The following is a 17817-nucleotide window of genomic DNA, read 5'->3' as shown; positions in this document are numbered from 1 at the left end:
TGAGTAGCTTCGGGTTCATCCGTCCATTTGTCCATCCATCTATCTGTCCGTATGCTTCTCCATCCATTTGTCTGTCTGTCCGTCCATCTGCATCCTTTGTGCGCATTCTTGTCCATCCATCTTTCCGTCTGCTTGTTCGTCCATCTGTTCGTCTCCTTGTCCATCCAGCTGTCTGTTCGTCTATTCATCCATTCATCTGCTTGTCCATCCATCCATCTGTCTGTCACCTTGTCTACCCGTCCGTCTGTCAGTCTGCTTATCTATCTCTTCCTCGCCCATCAGAGCATTTACCGGTCCACTCATCCCTCCGTCTTCCCTGGTATCTCATCGTCAGTCTTTTCTTCCTTTTTCTACCTTTCCTTCTTTCTGTTTCTAGTTTTTTGCTGGTTGTTACATCCTGACATATGCAGGCATTTCTGTAGTAAATTCATTTAAAAGTTTTACTGATTAGAAAATTCTTAAATTTGACTGAAAAGACTAAAAAATTTAATTCTGGAAAACCACTGCATTTTGACATGAAGGAACTTTGTCTAACACTCATCTCCATCTTCACATCTTCTGCTTTGTATTCTTGTTGATTCCCGTCTTGTGTCATTTGTCTTGTCAGAAAGCGTTTCATTGTGATGTTGCTACTGTGATGAAAAAATGGCTGAAGGAAGAGGAACTTCTTCCTGAGGATCAGAGGCCAACAAATCGGTCCAAAGAGCACTACGTTCAGGTGAGCTCCTCCTCTTCCCTGTCACTCTGAATATTTTTACCTTATTGTTGTTTTATACTTTTTACCAATTTGTTTTAGACCTGACCGATAAATCAATTTGATCAATTAATAAAATTTTATTCTTTTTGAATAATTAATTTTTGGATTTTTTTTTTTCCCACACGCTTTGGCAGCCATCTTGTTTCACAAGCGAGTTATAAAGCTTCTATTTGTTTGGATTTTGAATTCACATCAAGTGTAAGACAGATTATTATTGGCCAAGCAAGAATATGTATATATTTTAAAATTTCAAGAATAAAGACAAAATAATCCAACAATGAAGTTTTAATATTGCCAGAATAAAGTTGTAATAGTAGGAGTAATTTTATTTGACACAAAAATTTAAATGAAGAATGTTGATCATCTTGTTAAGTTATAATTTGGTATCAGTTTTACAGATAAGAAAATAGTTACAGTTTTAACACATTAGCATCAAATTATTATTAGTAGCAGGGCCTTTAAAGGAATTATGCAAAATGAATAAGATGGTCGTGTCAAATCCTGATAATTATAGAAATTTTTTTTTCATTAAAACTGCTTTTTGTCATATTTTTCTGGTAAAATTGCATCTTCATTCTTCTAATATTATGACTGTTTTCTCATAATTAAGGAAAAAATTATAGTTTGGCCCTAATACTCCGTTATTCAACTCACAGAAGGCATTTTTTAATATATCTTCTGTCATTTATATTTTTTCTTTATTTTTTTGTTTGTTTTTTAGAAAGAAATTGACTAAGATCAGATCTTGTATGAAAAAAAATCCATCTTTAAGCCGTATGATTGTTTTTATTGTGTATTCTTGGCTTCCATGGCAGAAACATGAGGCTGTTTGTTTAAAATCAGCTCAAATTTAAACTTAAATTGTTTTTCTGGCAGGTTATGAAACAGGTTTTCAGCTGGTTTTCTTCGTGCCATCACTTTTCTGAAGAGTTGCCAAGGTGAGCACACTCAGTGAATCTTTGCTAACCTTTTTAATTTTATTTTTAAAGCAAGTGTTTTATAGCTCTCTGTATTGTTTTTGCTGTTCAGTGGCATGCTTCCCGAGGCCGTGCTTCCTCCTTCGAAGGAGCACAGCTACGCTCAGTGGATGGAGCGAGCTTACCGCACCAGGGAGGCTCAGACCGGCGCCACGCCGACATCGGTCGCTACTTGGGACTCTCGTTCTACGATCAGCACCCCCGAGTGTCCACAAGGTAGAGAATCATGTTCCCCCTCTAAAATGAGGTTTTTAGCTGTTTCTTTTCTCTAGTTTATGTGTTAACTTTTAATTCCAGATACGACTAAGATGAAGGATTTGAGACAATGTGCTCTGTGCCAGCAATATGGAGATGCTGCTCCCAGCGTGAGTTTCTACAGAAATCTATTACCTGTTTTAGATGCTGAAAATGTCCTTAGCTTTTATTTATTGCAGGGTTTGTACGGGCGCTTGGAAAAATACTTGAAAAAGCTTGAATTTCAAGGTTTGGAAAGTGCTTTATTTCTGTATAAAGTCCATATAAGAACTTGATTCAAGTTTAAAAATGCCTTATTGATCCCAAAGGTAAATTCAATTAATTAAATTGTGATTTAAACAATTTCCTATTGGGGATCAATAAAGTGTATTCTATTCTATATATTATCTGTACAGTTCTGCAATAATGTTGTAATAAACTTTTCAGAGAAAAGGCTCCATTCAGAAAGTCAAGTGATTATTTATATTGTGCTTTAAACATTTAATTTGAGCGGAAATTAATTTAACACAGATTTATTCAGTGTACTGAGTATTTATTATTTCTAATTTGTCGATGAGTTATTCACCTCTGTAACTGAAATAAAAGGTGATCTTATGTTTTAGATGTCAGTTATTAATTGGTGTTAAATTAGTGTTTTGTTCTTACACAAATCTTTTGTACTAGGTGTGTGTTTCAAAAGTAAACTTTGTTATATTTTAGTTTACTTTATCCCGGCTAGAGCTGGACGATGTGGCTGAAAAATGTATCACGATGTAAGCGTTTTATATCCGTTGATATTGAGAATTATTGATTAGTTTTCCGTTTTAAATATCTGAAATACGGCAAAACTAGTGGCGTAACCTTTCATGTTTTATTCGGTTTTCACTTCACGCTGTTATTTTCTTATTTTTAAGCAGTTATGAGGCACAGTAGTGAAAATTTAAACTGCTCCTGCGGCAGTTACTCAACAGGTTGTTGCTAGGTAACAATAGAGCAGTGAGTTGCTAGGTAACCAAAGACTGAGTCAATTAGTTTATTCCACCAACCTTGCTTAAAAGTTGAGAGATTATTATTGAATCTCTATTTATTTGATCACATGTCTATTGCAATATATATTATTGATTTGTTGTTGAGCCCTTGTCCCTGCTATTTAGAATGTCTTCTGATTATAAATTATGTTATACTATAGTGAATTTAAACTGTCTTTTTTTTTTTCTTTTTAAAGTTAAGTTGGATTGTTTTTATCTCCAAAGTGTGGTGCTGGAAAAGTTTGAAAACATACCTAGAAAATACTTGAAAAGTGCTTGAATTTTACAACCGTACGAATCCTGTTATCATAGCGTAAAAGTTTAATTTTTACCACATGATGGATTAGTGATGAGTGTGTTTTTGCCCTACAGGATGCAGGGCGGCTGCTGTACTTGGGGCAGAATGAGTGGGCCCACATCAACTGCTGCCTGTGGTCTGCAGAGGTCTATGAACAGCACAGCGCTCTTCTACAAGTGCACAGTGCTGTCTCAAGGGGGCGCCACTTGGTAATTATGACAAATGTTAACATATGGGTCTGCAATCTTCCTTGATAATTTGGCTAAAGCAGTGGAGAACTAACATTTACAAAAATAAATATTGATATAAAATGCAGATTTTAGCAGTTTTCTTTAGTTATGTATGGAATAAATCCTGAATTAAATTTCCACAACAGAATGACACAAATATCAGTAATATTTATTTACTTTTTTCCTCATCGTTTTATTGAAAACTAAAGTCCTTTTAGCCATTTTTTGTATTTTATAAATGTTTTAAAACCTAAAAACAGAAATCAAATACTGGTTTTATTAAAAATGACCAAAAATGTTATTTTAGATATTTAATAAAACATTTTTAGTTGCCTTTTCACAAAAAGTTACATAACATTTGCAGCTTTAAAGCTTTAAAAAAAGTTTTACTTAGCTGGACTGAGGTTGCAGACCCCTAATATGTGGTGATAATGGTAATGGCCTGGTTCCTACAGTCTTGTGTAAATTTTGCACAAGGAAAGTGTAATGTTGAATATTATTTGGATTCTGGATGTTATTTCTTGCTATATTAATCGATATCTGAACTTAGAAAAATAAGTTTCTCCAGCCAGACCACTTTGCATTCAGGTTTTTATGTCAGAGATGCACATTGTGAGCCTGCTAACACAGCATGTAGTGTATTTTATTACAGTTCTAATATCTCTTTTTTGTTTGTTTATGATATTTCTTCATCTAGCGCTGTGATCTTTGTGGTCAGTGTGGAGCCACAGTGGGCTGCTGCCTCGCCACCTGCTTGAGTAATTACCACTTCATGTGCGCTCGTGCAGATAAGTGTGTGTTCCAGCAGGACAGGAAGGTGTACTGCTACAAACACAGGGATCTCGTTAGCGCAAAGGTGAGCGGATGAAAGTCAATTTTCCTTTCAGTTCATTAATATTTACAGGAAGGAATCATCTTAATTCTCACTCTTTTTGTAATAAAATTGACTCTGATTGTTTCATTTTAGATGGTGTCAGGGAGTGGGTTCAAGGTCTCTCGCCGGGTCTATGTGGACTTTGAGGGAATCAATCTGAGAAGAAAGTTTCTTACAGGCCTTGAGCCAGAAAGTATAAACATGACAATAGGTGAGAATAAATGTGTGTTGGTTTATTCTTCTGTGCAAACTGTATATTATTTGTTGCCAACAGGAATCCCCCCTAATAAAATAGACAAGACTGTATGAAGCTTTTGTTCTATAATTGCTGCCTTTAAAAAGTATTGATGTCAGCCACTGGTAACAGCCATACTAGAGGGCATATATTTTTTAAAATACTGCTATGGGGCTGAAACAATTAATCGGATTAATCAATTATTGAAATAATTGTCAACTAATTTAGTAATTGATTTTAAATGGAATACACAGACTGAAAAAGGAACGCTTGCTGAAAGTACAACACAGTTATAGCAGTGATTAATCTACCAGAATTGCATAAAAATGACATTATTTTGTGTTTAAGGTTGGGGAAAAAAATGCTTTTTTATCTGGCTCTTTAGTAGTTCAGGATAAAAAATATTTGCAAAGTTTAACTCTGATTTAAATTCTGTCATAATAATAAAAATACACTGTATTGACATTAAGTCAAGCAGAAAGGGCTGAACTTTTCACATGTTGTTTTAATAAATATAGCTAAAAATATTGCGTTCTAGGCAACATTTCATAAGCTTATTTTTTTATGTAAAAAAGGAATTCCATTGTTTGCATTTTGTATATATTTCTAATGTTTTATAAAGAAAGCTTAAGTGATTAAATAAATAATCTGCCGAACATGGCTTTTTAAAATCTGATTAATCATCAGAACAATTGATTACTAAAACAATTATCAGTTGCTGTCCTGCAATGATATTTAAATTATTGTGCTAAATGTTCTGTTTTGTTTTTAGGCTCTCTACAAATTCAGAAACTCGGTGTGTTGTCAGAGCTGTCGTCAAACGGGAGGATGCTTTATCCTGTTGGTTATCAGTAAGTTTTTATTTCTGATATAAAGTCAGGTCTCGGTATTTTTACCCAGCTTGGAGGTATTTGTGTACTGGTTGTGGAACCAGTACACAAATCCCAATGAGTTTTTTCCATCATTTTCATCATCAGTTCACACGTTCATCATATTGATTTAGTTTCTACATTTTCACAAAATCTAGTGTTTTATTTTCCCCAAAGTTGATATTTGTTTTAGAGAATTAGTGTTTTAAAAAATGACTAGATGTTCTGTGAATTTGTGTGGAGTTTATTGTAGGTTCAATCTGACTTGCAGTATTTTATATAAACCCGGTTTCTCTGCCTTCAATCTGTAGATGCTCTCGGTTGTACTGGAGCACAGTGGACCCTCGCAGACGCTGTAAGTACACCTGTAAGGTGACAGAGGTGAGCACACCTCTACCTGGCGAGGAACAAGACCTGAGGATGGACAGAGAGGAGAACCACACCATAGTCCACAGTCCCAGTCGCCACAGAGGTGAGCAGGTTGCTCCAGTCTGAGCTGCAAACGAAGGAATAAAACTAAAGCTTTTAGCCTAAAACCCAAAGTAATACTGAAAGAGTTTATTTTTCCAACTTCATCTGACAAAATAACATGGTTTTTTTTTTTAGTTTATTGTGGTTTAATAATGATAATATATTGTATGTACGAGCAGATATGGAGTCTCCAGATCGCTTCAGCTCCTCTTCCAGCCCAATCAAGTCCACAAACTCGTCTCCAAACTCTAAAACGCACAACACACCTGGGCCTAGGAGTCCGGGTTACACACAGACCAGAAGACCAGCAGGAGGATCATCACGACCGCTCCCGTCTCCTGGTCAGTAAAATGCCTGACATTAAAAAAAAATTTTTTGTTCCTATTCTATCTGGAGTAGTATCTGGTCTTCAATTTGGAAAAAAATAAAACGGACAATGGAAAAATGTTTCAATTTTGGTCTTGAATTGAACCGAATCTACCAGACTGAGTTGTGAAAAAAAAAATCTTTAGATGCCAAACAAAGCATTCTGTTCACTACAGTTTTTTTTAAAGAAGTTTAAGCAAACTTATGATCTATTACATCAGAAAATGTGGTTAAGAGACTCTCTATTAATGTAGGTTGAAGCAATCCGGACTCTGTAATTGTATTGTAATTGTATATTATATTGCTGTATGTTATTTTATTATAGAAGTATATCAGATATAAAGGTTCAAATAAAAGCAAAAAGTTGTTAGTGTTAAGAAACAATATATAAAAAAACAAGATTAACAAAAATAGTCATAATAATGATAATATACTATACAAGACTGTAACAGAATATTCTGTGGCGTTATTAGAAACAGGAATATCAGAAATGAAGTGGATAAACATAGTTCAGATGTCCTTTAATGAAGAATTGGGAGACAGCTTCTGACAATAAAACCTATTTTAGTTGGTTTTTAAAACATTTATTCAGCCTTTATTTAACTAGATTATAACTTCTAGATTAGAGAGCTCTTTTACAAGATTGTCCTGATAATAATACAGTAAAACAGTTTTAAAAAAAAAAAAACACAGTACAAAATTAGTAACATAATTAAGTTAAAAAAAAAAAACACTAACTAAGCAAAGCTGGTGGAACCAACTGACTCACTTGCTCTTTGGTTACCTAGCAACTCACTCATTCTTTGGTTACCTGGCAACAGCATGTTCAGTAACTGCCACAGCAGTTTAAAAGTTTGCCCACAGTGCCTCAGAACTGCTTAAAAATAAACGACAACATGAAATAAAAAACATGGATAAAAGAGGAAAGGTCACACTGCCAGCTTGGCGACGAGATATTTGAAATAAATAACTAATCATTAATTAATGATACTGACTGAAATGAAATGCTTACAGCATGAGAAGTTTTTCAGCCATATTGCCCAGCCCCAAGGAATAAAATGAGACCAGTTCTTTCAAATGAAGTTCATTCTGAAGCCGATATTTTTCACTAAAATATCCAAAATGTTTTAAAACGACTGTAAAAAATTTGTAATTTAGATTTTTTTGTAGGAACCAGAATATTTTTCTTCTGTTTAGTTTTTATGTCTTTGATTTCAGGAGCTGCGTCTTACAAGTCTCATCACACCCTCACCCTGAGGGACCTGGACGACACCAGGCGGCCTCGCAGGCTGTCCTCCAGGAGCCGCTGCAGCTCCTCGCCGATAGAAAACAACCCGTCTGTGGCTATGAGCGTCCGTCCTGGGGGCGCCGTCGGCTCCCGATGCGCTCTTTTCAGCTCCCCTCCCAAATCGACAACCGTTGGATCGGCCTCACCTCCGCTTTCGAGGCAAAACTCAACCTCCCCGGTGTGGAACTCCCCTCCGAGGTCCAGCGTTTGTGGAGGTTTTTCTCCTCGCCAAGGTGGCGTCTCCCCCTCCCCCAGAGGAACCCAGAACTTTAAAATCACCGCCCCAGTGACTGCAGAGGTCCCACAGGACTTCCTGGCATCATCGGAGGCAGAAGACGCCGCTGTTGCTACGACGAATGGGATCTCGCTCGCCCCCGACAACCTGGAGGAGGAAGTGGCTCAGCTGATGTCTCAAGAGCTACCGTACACCGTGTTCGACAGCGACGCGGACGTAGTTGTGGCGTCCATGCTGGGCACCAAGCTGGAGTTTGACGAGGCTCTGCTCGCCGAGAACATGGACCTGGGAGGCGGTCAGGCGGAAGTCGGGCCGCAGGACGTGGAGATGCGAGAAGACAATCAAGACAACAGCTCTGAGGATGAAGACGGCGGACATTACTCTAAGATTTCACGCACGGTGGTGTGTAACACGGCGAGCGGCTCTGATGCCGCCAATCAACCCGCTGCAGCTCAGTCGATCTCCCAGTTAGACGGGGCGGACAGCGGGTCGGAGACAGAGGACGTAGAGGGCAAAAATAAACCCCGCAGTGTTCAGGGAACACCTACGAAACATCTGACAGTCGCACTACAGAGGCTGGAGTCCATCTTCTCTCTGCCAATGCAAACGTCCAAACTGGAGGATCGGGAAAGTTCTCCGCCCCCCGTTTTCATGGAGCCCAGTTCCATGTGCGAGGAGCTGTGCCTGCAGGAAGAGGAAGTCCCGCTGTCCTCCGACAGTCCGACGTCTCAGCAGGAACTGCTGCTGGATCCGATGTTGGGCCATTTTGTTTCAGCTAAAGATGGACATGTCGTCAACTCAAACAAGGGCGCAGCTCCCGACAAAGACGAAACCTCATCAAATGATTCGACCGACGTGTTCAAAGACGATTTAAACGATCCAGATTTTTCTCCCAAATTCGAAACCAAAACGATGCCGAAGAAAACCATCATTGTAAAGAGGAAGCTGTCTGGTGCCTCCATGTCCAAGCCTCTGCTGCCTAAACAGTGTCTCCAGCTGAACCCCAACATCACCCTCATTGCGCCTCAGGTCAGGCAGACCGTCAGCATTGCCTCAGTTTCTCCGTCTTCCACCACTTTGTGTGCGGTCCCACATCCCGTTGCCTCGCCGATCATCATCAACGGCTTGAACGCTCTACCCATCCAGCCCTCCGCCGCTCCAGGCAGATCCATCACGATCCGATTGGACACCTCCAAACCGGAGGCGTCGCAGCAGCAGGTGGCGGCGGTGGTGAACTCGCCCAGCCCGCAGACGACTGTCCGCCAGGTGCTGCTCGTCAACCGACAGGGGCAGATCCTCGTCAAAGACCCCAAATCGAACACTTTCCAGACGCTTGCCGGAAACTCGCCAACTTACAGCAGAATTAGCCAAATCGCCAAGATGCTCCACAGCGGAGGTGGTTTAAATCAGTCGGTCCCGCGTGTGATTTTAAAACCTTCCCCCGGCTCTTCGAATCTGAACGTCTCTTCTCCCGCCAACCACGTAACCCCGGAGAGAAAAGTGATTGTCAAAGTGTTGCCGGTGAAACACGTCGTCTCTCCAGCTCCTTTAGTTCCCGTCAGCGTTCAGACATTTACTCCAGCGAGTTTCTCCAAGATGGAGGACCTCACCACCCAGGCGATCATCAACAGAGCAATGGCCACGGAAATGGAGACGCCGCGGCCGGCGCCGATCATCCTCAACAACAGTCGTAGACAAAAGACCAGGCAGCGGCAGCCATCGCAGCTTCCACACACTCAGGAGTCAGATCAGACGTCGATGGGGCGTTCGGAGTCGCCCTGTAGTTTCCATGGCGATCCGTCACCCCACCAAATCAGAGTGAAGAGAGCGTCTGCGCTTTCTGAGAGGCAATCCAAGAAGAAGTCAAAGATTGACTTCCTAAAGGATCCGTCGAGTGAAATGGAGGAAATTCAGGAAGCAAGGTGAGAGATTTTTAAAAAACGTATTAAAAGTTAAGAGGCAACTATAACTCTGTCAGCATTTTACCTTCATTAAATCGTAAATGGACTTACCGTAGCCTACGTTCACACAGCAGGCAAATGCAAATCTGCTTTTCTTTTTTCTTTTTTTCCCCAAATGCGACCCATAGTCAACTTTTTCACAGCAATCTGAGTGAAATTAATTCTTTATTTCGAACAAGTAAAATGTCAGAGGAAAAAAATAAGAAAACATAATGTAGAGACATTAAAATAAACATAAACAAAAGTCCCATATCCAGTTTGAAAAGGAGCAGAAAGAAGACAAAGTTTAATTCCTACCTCCAATTGTCTCATCCAAATATGTCCCACATTATACAGAATTGCACATCTGATTTTTACATATGTCACAATTTCTCTCTTCACAATTCCTGATCTCTTCAACCTAAAATAATCTAATTTGTGCCACTTCTATCTGTAATACTAATTCAGGTATGTATCTCACATTTCATCTGACTTTTTATGTCATTGATGCAAGACATTCCTGTCATAACAAATTTTGCTGGACGATAAATTGTCCCAGAAATTACTGCGATAAACAATTGTGTTATTATTTTGAGACTATTTTCAAGTACTAAAATGGCATAATAATGCAAGAACACATTCTCAAAGATCAAGATACTTCAATTTCTAATCATTTATCACTGAATCTGGAAGACATTTTAATATCCAAAATATACAAACAAAACTACAGAAACAACAAATAAAATAAATAGTGAAGTCTCTTTTCAAAAACAGAAAAGGTTTAGTTGAGACCAGTGAACCAGACTGAAGACCAGACCAGTTTTTAGTACAAAAAAAGAGAAAAATTAGTAAAATGTGAAAAAAATGTGATTGAATTTCTTTTCATTTATGTTGCAATTAATTGATTTATTGCTTGTTGTGATCCAAAAAGTCAGAAGAAGAAAAATAAGAGCCGATTCAAACGTTTTCTCACAGGATTGAAGTTTGTGGAAATATAAAACGTGGTTGGATTTTTTTAAACAGACCCGGCGGCGTCAGAATGAAAGCTCCGACAACAAACGACGTTATTGATCTGGACCAGGTGAAAGCACCTGAGCCAATGAAGATCACTGTTCCTCCTCCTCCAACATCATCTTCTTTCAGGTAACACTGTTATTCACAAGAAGTTACTAATTACTTTTATAATTAATGCTTTCAGACACAGATTAGTTTTTTCGACATATTATAAAAAGAAAACAAGGATTGACTTATAGGTGCTGTATGTATTACGCAGAGGTGGAATACATACACCCTGCTTGAATTTTAAGGTTTGGAAAATGATTAAAAGTGCCTAATAGTCAAACTGCACAGTTTTGTAATAAATTGCAATCTAATGTTTGATTAAAAGCCTACATTTGAAAATGTTATTTACAATTGAAACCATGTATTTAAAGATAATAAAAGGACATATCCACATTTTTTCTCTCTGTCTGAAGTTAAATCAGACAATTAGTTTTCTTATTTTAGGCCAGTTAGGGTTGGTAAAATTATTTCTTTTTCCTAAATGAAAGGAAACTTGGCACAAACACTTTTTTCTTGTATATTATGTATTTATCATTTAGTTTGATCAGGAAGTTCATTTACTTTAACATAATTTGTTTGAATTGTTCCAGTTTGATGGATGTTTATTATTCTTAATGGCTAAATGACTTAAAGTTGGTCTTATATTTTATACATTAAGTAACATTATTGAAATGAGCTGGGTTTTTTCCCTTTTTTTGTTGTTGTTAAATTTGTGATTTGTTCTCGAACTAGTCATGTGTGTGAGAAAGAAACATTTCAAAACATAATTTTCTTTTATATTTTAGTTTAACTACAATACTCTGAGAAGACTATAATTGACAGTAATAAATTACATCATAATTGTGATTTGAAACTGTCCTCTTAGTTCATTTGCATTGTTATATCTGAAGTGTGGTGCTGGAAAACATACCCTGAAAAAGGCTTGATTTTTATACAAACCTGGTTTTACACGAAACCATACTAAGATAGTTAATTACAAGAAGTTACAAATTACTTGTACAGTTGTTATTTTCAGCCACAGAAGTGTATTTTGACATCCTGTTTTTCATCCTCCGCTCGTCTCTTCCTGGTTCCTCAGGCGTCCTCAGGCTGAGAGTTCAGCCTCGTCATCCCGACCCGGCGTCCCCTCACACTGTAGAACCCACATGTGGGTCAGCTCTCGACACGGAGAGCTTTCTGAGTGGGCTCCCTATGCAGGTCTGTCGCTCGGCTCTTTGTGGATCTTTTGGTTATTTTGTTTACTTTGTGTGTGAAATTGAATCCATCTTTACTTGTGATTCTGCAGGTTTCAGCTCGGAAGACGACGCTCCTGCGCTGAAATACAGGAAGAAGACTTGCATGAATCAGCCTCACCTGCGGTTTGAGATCACCAGCGATGACGGCTTCAGCGTCAAGGCGAACAGCATCGAGGGTAGGACGGGTTCTTCTGCTTTGCTTTACGGTTGAAATGATTAATCGGATTAATAATAATTAGTCAAGTATTGAAATTGTCCACTAATTTAGTAACTAAGTAACCCTTAGCAGGAGTATACAGACTCAAAAAGACCATTTGCTGAAAGAACAACACACTTAGAGCAACAATGAAGTCAAAACTGTAAAAGAAATGCATTTTATCATAACAATGTATTATCCTATTTGATTTTTTTTTTCTCATCACGACTAGTTTCTAATAATATTACATCTGTTTACATAACAGCATATTGTTATGATTTTATTGTGGTAATATTATGATTTTGACATGAGGTTATTCTTGTATTATTGACAATTCCCATATTATTTTGATTTACAGTCATACAACTTTATTTACTTGAGATTATGACTTTATTCTTGTAATTTAATTGTTTTTTTTCTTAGCATGGCCCTAATATTCTATTTTAGAGATGAACATTTCTGTCGTTTCAAAATTCACACATCTGGAGAGTTACAGTTTTGCATTTAACATAAAAAAAAAAAAAAAAACAATAAAAACTTTTATCTGTAAATATTTTCTGCCCAGAACTGCTCAACTGACATAGTTTTAGCTTCATCTAGTTGAATTTTGTTTAAAAAAAAACAACTTGTTGCCATTCAGTTATTAATCAATTTATTGCATTATTGAAAGTATTTTTTTAGCTGCAGATTCATCCTTTGCTACAAATTATCAAGCACATATTACAGCTATGCTTTGTTTTTGGATTTTATGCAAACAAAAAAAAAATTCTTATTTAAAAATGTTATTTGTGTTTATTTGAGTCTTTTAAGGTATTTCAAATATTGCATTAAAAAGGTTTAACGAAAAATCCACAGAATGTGACGAAAGTTTTCGGCCGAATAATTGTCATAATAATCAATTTTAAAAAATAATCGTTAGCTAAAATCCTACTTTACTGGCCAAAAATAATATTTTGCCAACATTTTAAAACAAATGTTTTTTGTTTCTTCCCGCTCAGTGGCGTGGCGCGCCGTGGTCGACGGCGTCCTTGATGCTCGAGCAGACTTCCACCTGAAGCAGCTTCCTCTAGGCGTGATGAGCGGCCAGCGCGTCCTGGGCGTCGTCCATGACGCAGTCATCTTCCTGCTGGAGCAGCTGGAGGGCGCCGCCGACTGCAAGCGGCACCGCTTCCGCTTCCACCGCTGCGACGACGCCGAAGAAGAGCTTCCTCTCAACCCGAGCGGCTGCGCCCGAACCGAAGTTTACACACGGTGCGCTACATCAGAAAATCACAAATGTAGCAATTTTAATTTAATCTAATTTGGCGAAGAATATCTTGGTAAATCTGAAGGATAAATTTGTTTTCCTTGATAGATCATATTCATAAAATACATTTATTTTCATGGTCAATATGTTGTAAAATCTAAATATATTAAATTGGGATTAGTTTCCTGACAAATCAATGATTAACTTTGTACTAGTGACACTAATAGCTGTTAATGATTAATTAAGATAAAATAAAACTAACATTTAATCCAACAAGTAGCTATTATTGCTGTTACTAAAAACTGAAATCTTTATTTCATTAGTTTTAAAGAATATTGTCATTTCTATTGAAAAGATGACATTTTGCCCTATTCTGTCTTCCTTAGAAGAAGTTAAATTAAACAAGTTGTTTTTAATTGCATACAATATTTATTACAGCTACGGTCAACAATCTACATCAACTAAAAACAGACAATAAATATTATTTTGGACTCATTTCTGTTTACCTCCTCCCCTGATTGTAATCAGATCAGCTTACAGTTTAATTAATGAATTGAAGAACAAACTTTAGGATATCACTTTGTTAATTGCTTGCTTTTTGCACATAATTTGGATTTCTAAACCAGAAAAGGAAGAAGGTGGAGCTGGGTGGTATGGCTTAAAAATAAAATATGATTTCTGTTTTTATTTCAAACCTCAGTGTTTTGTTTTAGAGAAGAGACAGCTCCAGAAAGGTTTCTTTTTAAAATCTACTGACATGAAGAGCATTCATTTTCAAATTTTACAGGGTTCTAAACTAGCAGAGAAACGAACTTTAAAAATCTGTACTTGGCTATATGTTGACAGGCAGGGTCACAAACATTGCAGTTTCAACACAAGGACACGATCTGTGTAATGAAATGTAATTTCATCTCAACTTAAATCGATTCCTTTATTTTAATTTCTGAAGGATCTTGTTGCTGTACATCTGAGCAGTTTTTAGTTTTAAAAGCACATCGTTGGGGATTTAATTAGTCTTTTCTTGTTTTGTTTTATAAATGGCAACTTACCTTGTGTTTACTTTTTGTTTTTCTAACCAGGAAAGCAACATTTGATATGTTCAACTTCCTGGCTTCGCAGCACAGACCGCTCCCGGAGTTTATCGCCCCCTTTGATGAAGACGACGATGAATTCCCACTTAAAGCCTCCAGGTTAGTTGATTAAATCTCTACTATTCATTAAATATCTGCTATTGATTGGCTTTGACTTCAACTCGTCTTTAACTCGTCTAGACGAGCGACCAGCAGCGAGCTTCCCATGGCGATGAGGTTCAGACACCTGGAAAAAATCTCCAAAGAAGCAGTGGGCGTTTACAGGTAAATACAGGAGAAATATCTGCATAAACTTCAGATGGTTTTTTGGAACACGAGAGAAATCTTTTTTCCATCTTTGCATGGTAGATCTCCGATTCACGGCCGTGGACTTTTCTGCAAGAGGAACATCGATGCTGGAGAGATGGTGATCGAGTACGCCGGCACCGTCATCCGAGCCGTCCTGACCGATAAACGGGAGAAATATTACGACAGCAAGGTGAGTGAGAGCAACTAAAACAAAACATTTTTCTGAACCTGTCCCCTGATGTACTTCCTGGAAAATGTTATTTATAAGTAGTAACCGCAGTAATTGGCAGATGTTTAGTTCAAGTAATCAGGTTTAAATTAAATCTCTGAGACAAATTAAAGTCTGACCCCGAGGACTGGGATCAGACTAAGAGATTAAAGTCATAATCTTAGAATAAAGATACAATTTTATCAGAAGAAAAATATTTGAAAAAAGTTGTTTTATTGAGACCAAAACTTCGATCGTTATCAAGATCTGACTTGATTGTATCTTTGAAACAATCATATTTGTTTGCACCATCATTTCAAATCGGGCTACTGATAATAATCTGATGTTGATGTGTTAAAAGATAAATTATGATCTGATTTATAAAACCAAAATCAAAGTATAAATTCACAAGATGTTAATATTCCTTATTTTAATTTTTAAAGTTATAACGTTACTGCTTCTTTCTACTAAAACTGCAACTATTCTGGATATATTAAGTTTATTTTTGTGATATTTAAACTTTTCTTCTCTCCTATTAAAACTTTATCAGTTCAGCTTGTCTTTATTGTTGTGTCTCATCTCCTCTATAATCGCCTTCCTCTCTGTAATTAAAGCAGATGCTGCCACTTTTTGCAGTTTTGGCTGGTGCAGAGTCCTGCTGAATTATTAAATCATCATTTCCTGTTACACCGTTAACCACCGACTCCAGCTGCTTGGGAATTTCCCCCAAACTCTCGAAGCAACTTTAGACTTTGGATTGCAGTTTCCTTCTTGTTGCTTGTGCAACTTTTTCAGCATCCTGAAAAGTTAAGAGTTGTAGAAAAAATAGATTCTATAGAGAATTGAAATGCGTAGTTTCCACAAGTCTGAATCCGAAGTGATCCGCAATTTGTGTCCTCCCCCAAACAAAAAAAAAAAAAAAAAATCAAAATTAGATTCCAAAAGATTTTGAGATTTAATTAAAAAATATCTATAATTGAGCAGGTAAAACAAAAATATATATATATATGGAAAAATCACAATTAGATTCTATAGATTTGTAGATTTAATTAAAAATAATTTGTTATAATTGAGCAGGTTAAATTAAGATAAAAAAATGGAGAAATCACAATTAGATTTTAATTCACTAAGCTGCAGAACGGGTCTTAATTTTTGAAATTACAGACTTTCATCACTTGTCGTTTCGCTCCAGGGCATCGGCTGCTACATGTTCCGCATCGACGACTTCGACGTGGTGGACGCCACGATGCAGGGCAACGCCGCCCGCTTCATCAACCACTCGTGCGAACCGAACTGCTACTCCCGCGTCATCAACGTGGACGGCCGCAAGCACATCGTCATCTTCGCCCTGAGGAAGATCTATCGCGGCGAGGAGCTCACCTACGACTACAAGTTCCCCATCGAGGACGACGACAGCAAGCTGCACTGCAACTGCGGCGCCAGGCGGTGCCGCCGATACCTAAACTAGCAACTCTGGTCACGCTCATCACCGCTCTGTAACGAAGAAGCCATCTTCTGTGGAGTTTAATTTATAAACAAATCATGGGTAGTTTGTCTTCTCATGCCTTTCCTGGACAGTTGTAGCGTTTGTTTCACGCCACGCTCTTTCAAGGTGTCTTTATCCCACAGACGGAGCTCACCAGCAGTTGGAAACGGAGCCGTCGGCAGAACGAGGAGGATTCATTCAGCACCTTACTTTGACACGACCTCCTCAAGACGGGACACGGCTCCACTTCCAGTCACACCCAAAGCACCTTGTGTACATTGTAGAGCAGCTACATTTTAACTCTTCTCCGGAGAGCAGGGACTTCAGTGTTTTAGGTCTTGCTGTTGTTTATCCCCAAAATGTTAGTTTTAAGAGTCCTCCATCTGTGCGTATCGCCTGCAGCCAGTTAAATCTTTCTACTTTTATTTGTGATGATCCGAGTGCTTTTACCCCGCTGACGTTTTGTTTATCTTTTTTTTGTGTGTGTGTGTATTTTAAGCCTGATGAAGGAGAATTTTCTTGTTGCAGGACTCGCTGATCCTGCCATGCAGTCCTTTCTAAATCTTTTTGTATATTTGAACAATAAATGTCTAATCAACCAACTAACAGAAACGTGTTCGGGCTTTTAAACAGCTGGAGGTGGATGAACAGGAAGGACAGCGTTCTCGTCTCTCTCAGGTGTACTACCTCTAAGGTTTTATAGAGCAAGGCTGTATTTAATAAACCGTTTAATGAACGCCGATTCCTCATTGTTAAATCGTTCAGTACTAAAAAGCGTGAGCTACTATTATGAACACAAGTTCGCTCTCATTTGTAGACCGGATGAAGTCACTGGTTTGTAATAATTTTTTTTATTGTTTTTTTTTTCTCTTTTATGTTAGGAATTTCAATTAAATTTCACACGTTACTTTACAGGCGGATTATGGATCCTGTAAATAGTTGTATAAAAAATTTCTAAACCTGTTACATATTTTTTTACCTTCATTTTTTTTTTTTTATTTATGTTGAATAAACATTTGTTCAAAGTTTCTGTTCTATTGTCTGCATTCTGTTCAAGCAGTAAATTAATATTTAATACAAATGTTACTTTATTAGTTCAAAAGGTAAATTAATTAAATGTAACTCCTATTATACACGTTGCCTCCTGTAGCAGTCTGTATTACAGATGCTCTGTAGAAGCCTCTGACTGAAGATCCAGTTGTA

General features: G+C 37.6%; 1 protein-coding gene across 4 annotated transcripts in view; it reads left to right on the top strand.

Annotated features, from left to right (window-relative positions):
• Window positions 1-17220, top strand: part of kmt2ba (lysine (K)-specific methyltransferase 2Ba) — a 43167-nt gene extending 25947 nt beyond the window's left edge. For 3 of the 4 annotated variants that reach the window (XM_028037148.1, XM_028037147.1, XM_028037149.1), the window contains 19 exons: window positions 608-718; window positions 1634-1695; window positions 1787-1950; window positions 2032-2099; window positions 3369-3503; window positions 4222-4380; window positions 4492-4609; window positions 5406-5484; window positions 5814-5974; window positions 6153-6314; window positions 7558-9784; window positions 10826-10945; window positions 11943-12061; window positions 12150-12275; window positions 13294-13546; window positions 14621-14731; window positions 14813-14896; window positions 14981-15110; window positions 16321-17220. In XM_028037148.1, coding sequence (XP_027892949.1) covers window positions 608-718; window positions 1634-1695; window positions 1787-1950; window positions 2032-2099; window positions 3369-3503; window positions 4222-4380; window positions 4492-4609; window positions 5406-5484; window positions 5814-5974; window positions 6153-6314; window positions 7558-9784; window positions 10826-10945; window positions 11943-12061; window positions 12150-12275; window positions 13294-13546; window positions 14621-14731; window positions 14813-14896; window positions 14981-15110; window positions 16321-16596 — 4665 coding nt within the window. In that variant the 3' untranslated portion in view covers window positions 16597-17220. The remainder of the gene's footprint in view (window positions 1-607; window positions 719-1633; window positions 1696-1786; window positions 1951-2031; window positions 2100-3368; window positions 3504-4221; window positions 4381-4491; window positions 4610-5405; window positions 5485-5813; window positions 5975-6152; window positions 6315-7557; window positions 9785-10825; window positions 10946-11942; window positions 12062-12149; window positions 12276-13293; window positions 13547-14620; window positions 14732-14812; window positions 14897-14980; window positions 15111-16320) is intronic. The other variant, XR_003597979.1, reaches the window with a different exon arrangement.
• The last annotated feature ends 597 nt before the right edge of the window (window positions 17221-17817 follow it).

The sequence above is a fragment of the Xiphophorus couchianus genome, chromosome 13, assembly GCF_001444195.1.
Source record: "Xiphophorus couchianus chromosome 13, X_couchianus-1.0, whole genome shotgun sequence".
NCBI lineage: Eukaryota > Metazoa > Chordata > Actinopteri > Cyprinodontiformes > Poeciliidae > Xiphophorus > Xiphophorus couchianus.
The sequence above is the reverse complement of the archived record's forward strand: the minus strand, read 5'-3'. Positions and strand labels throughout refer to the sequence as shown.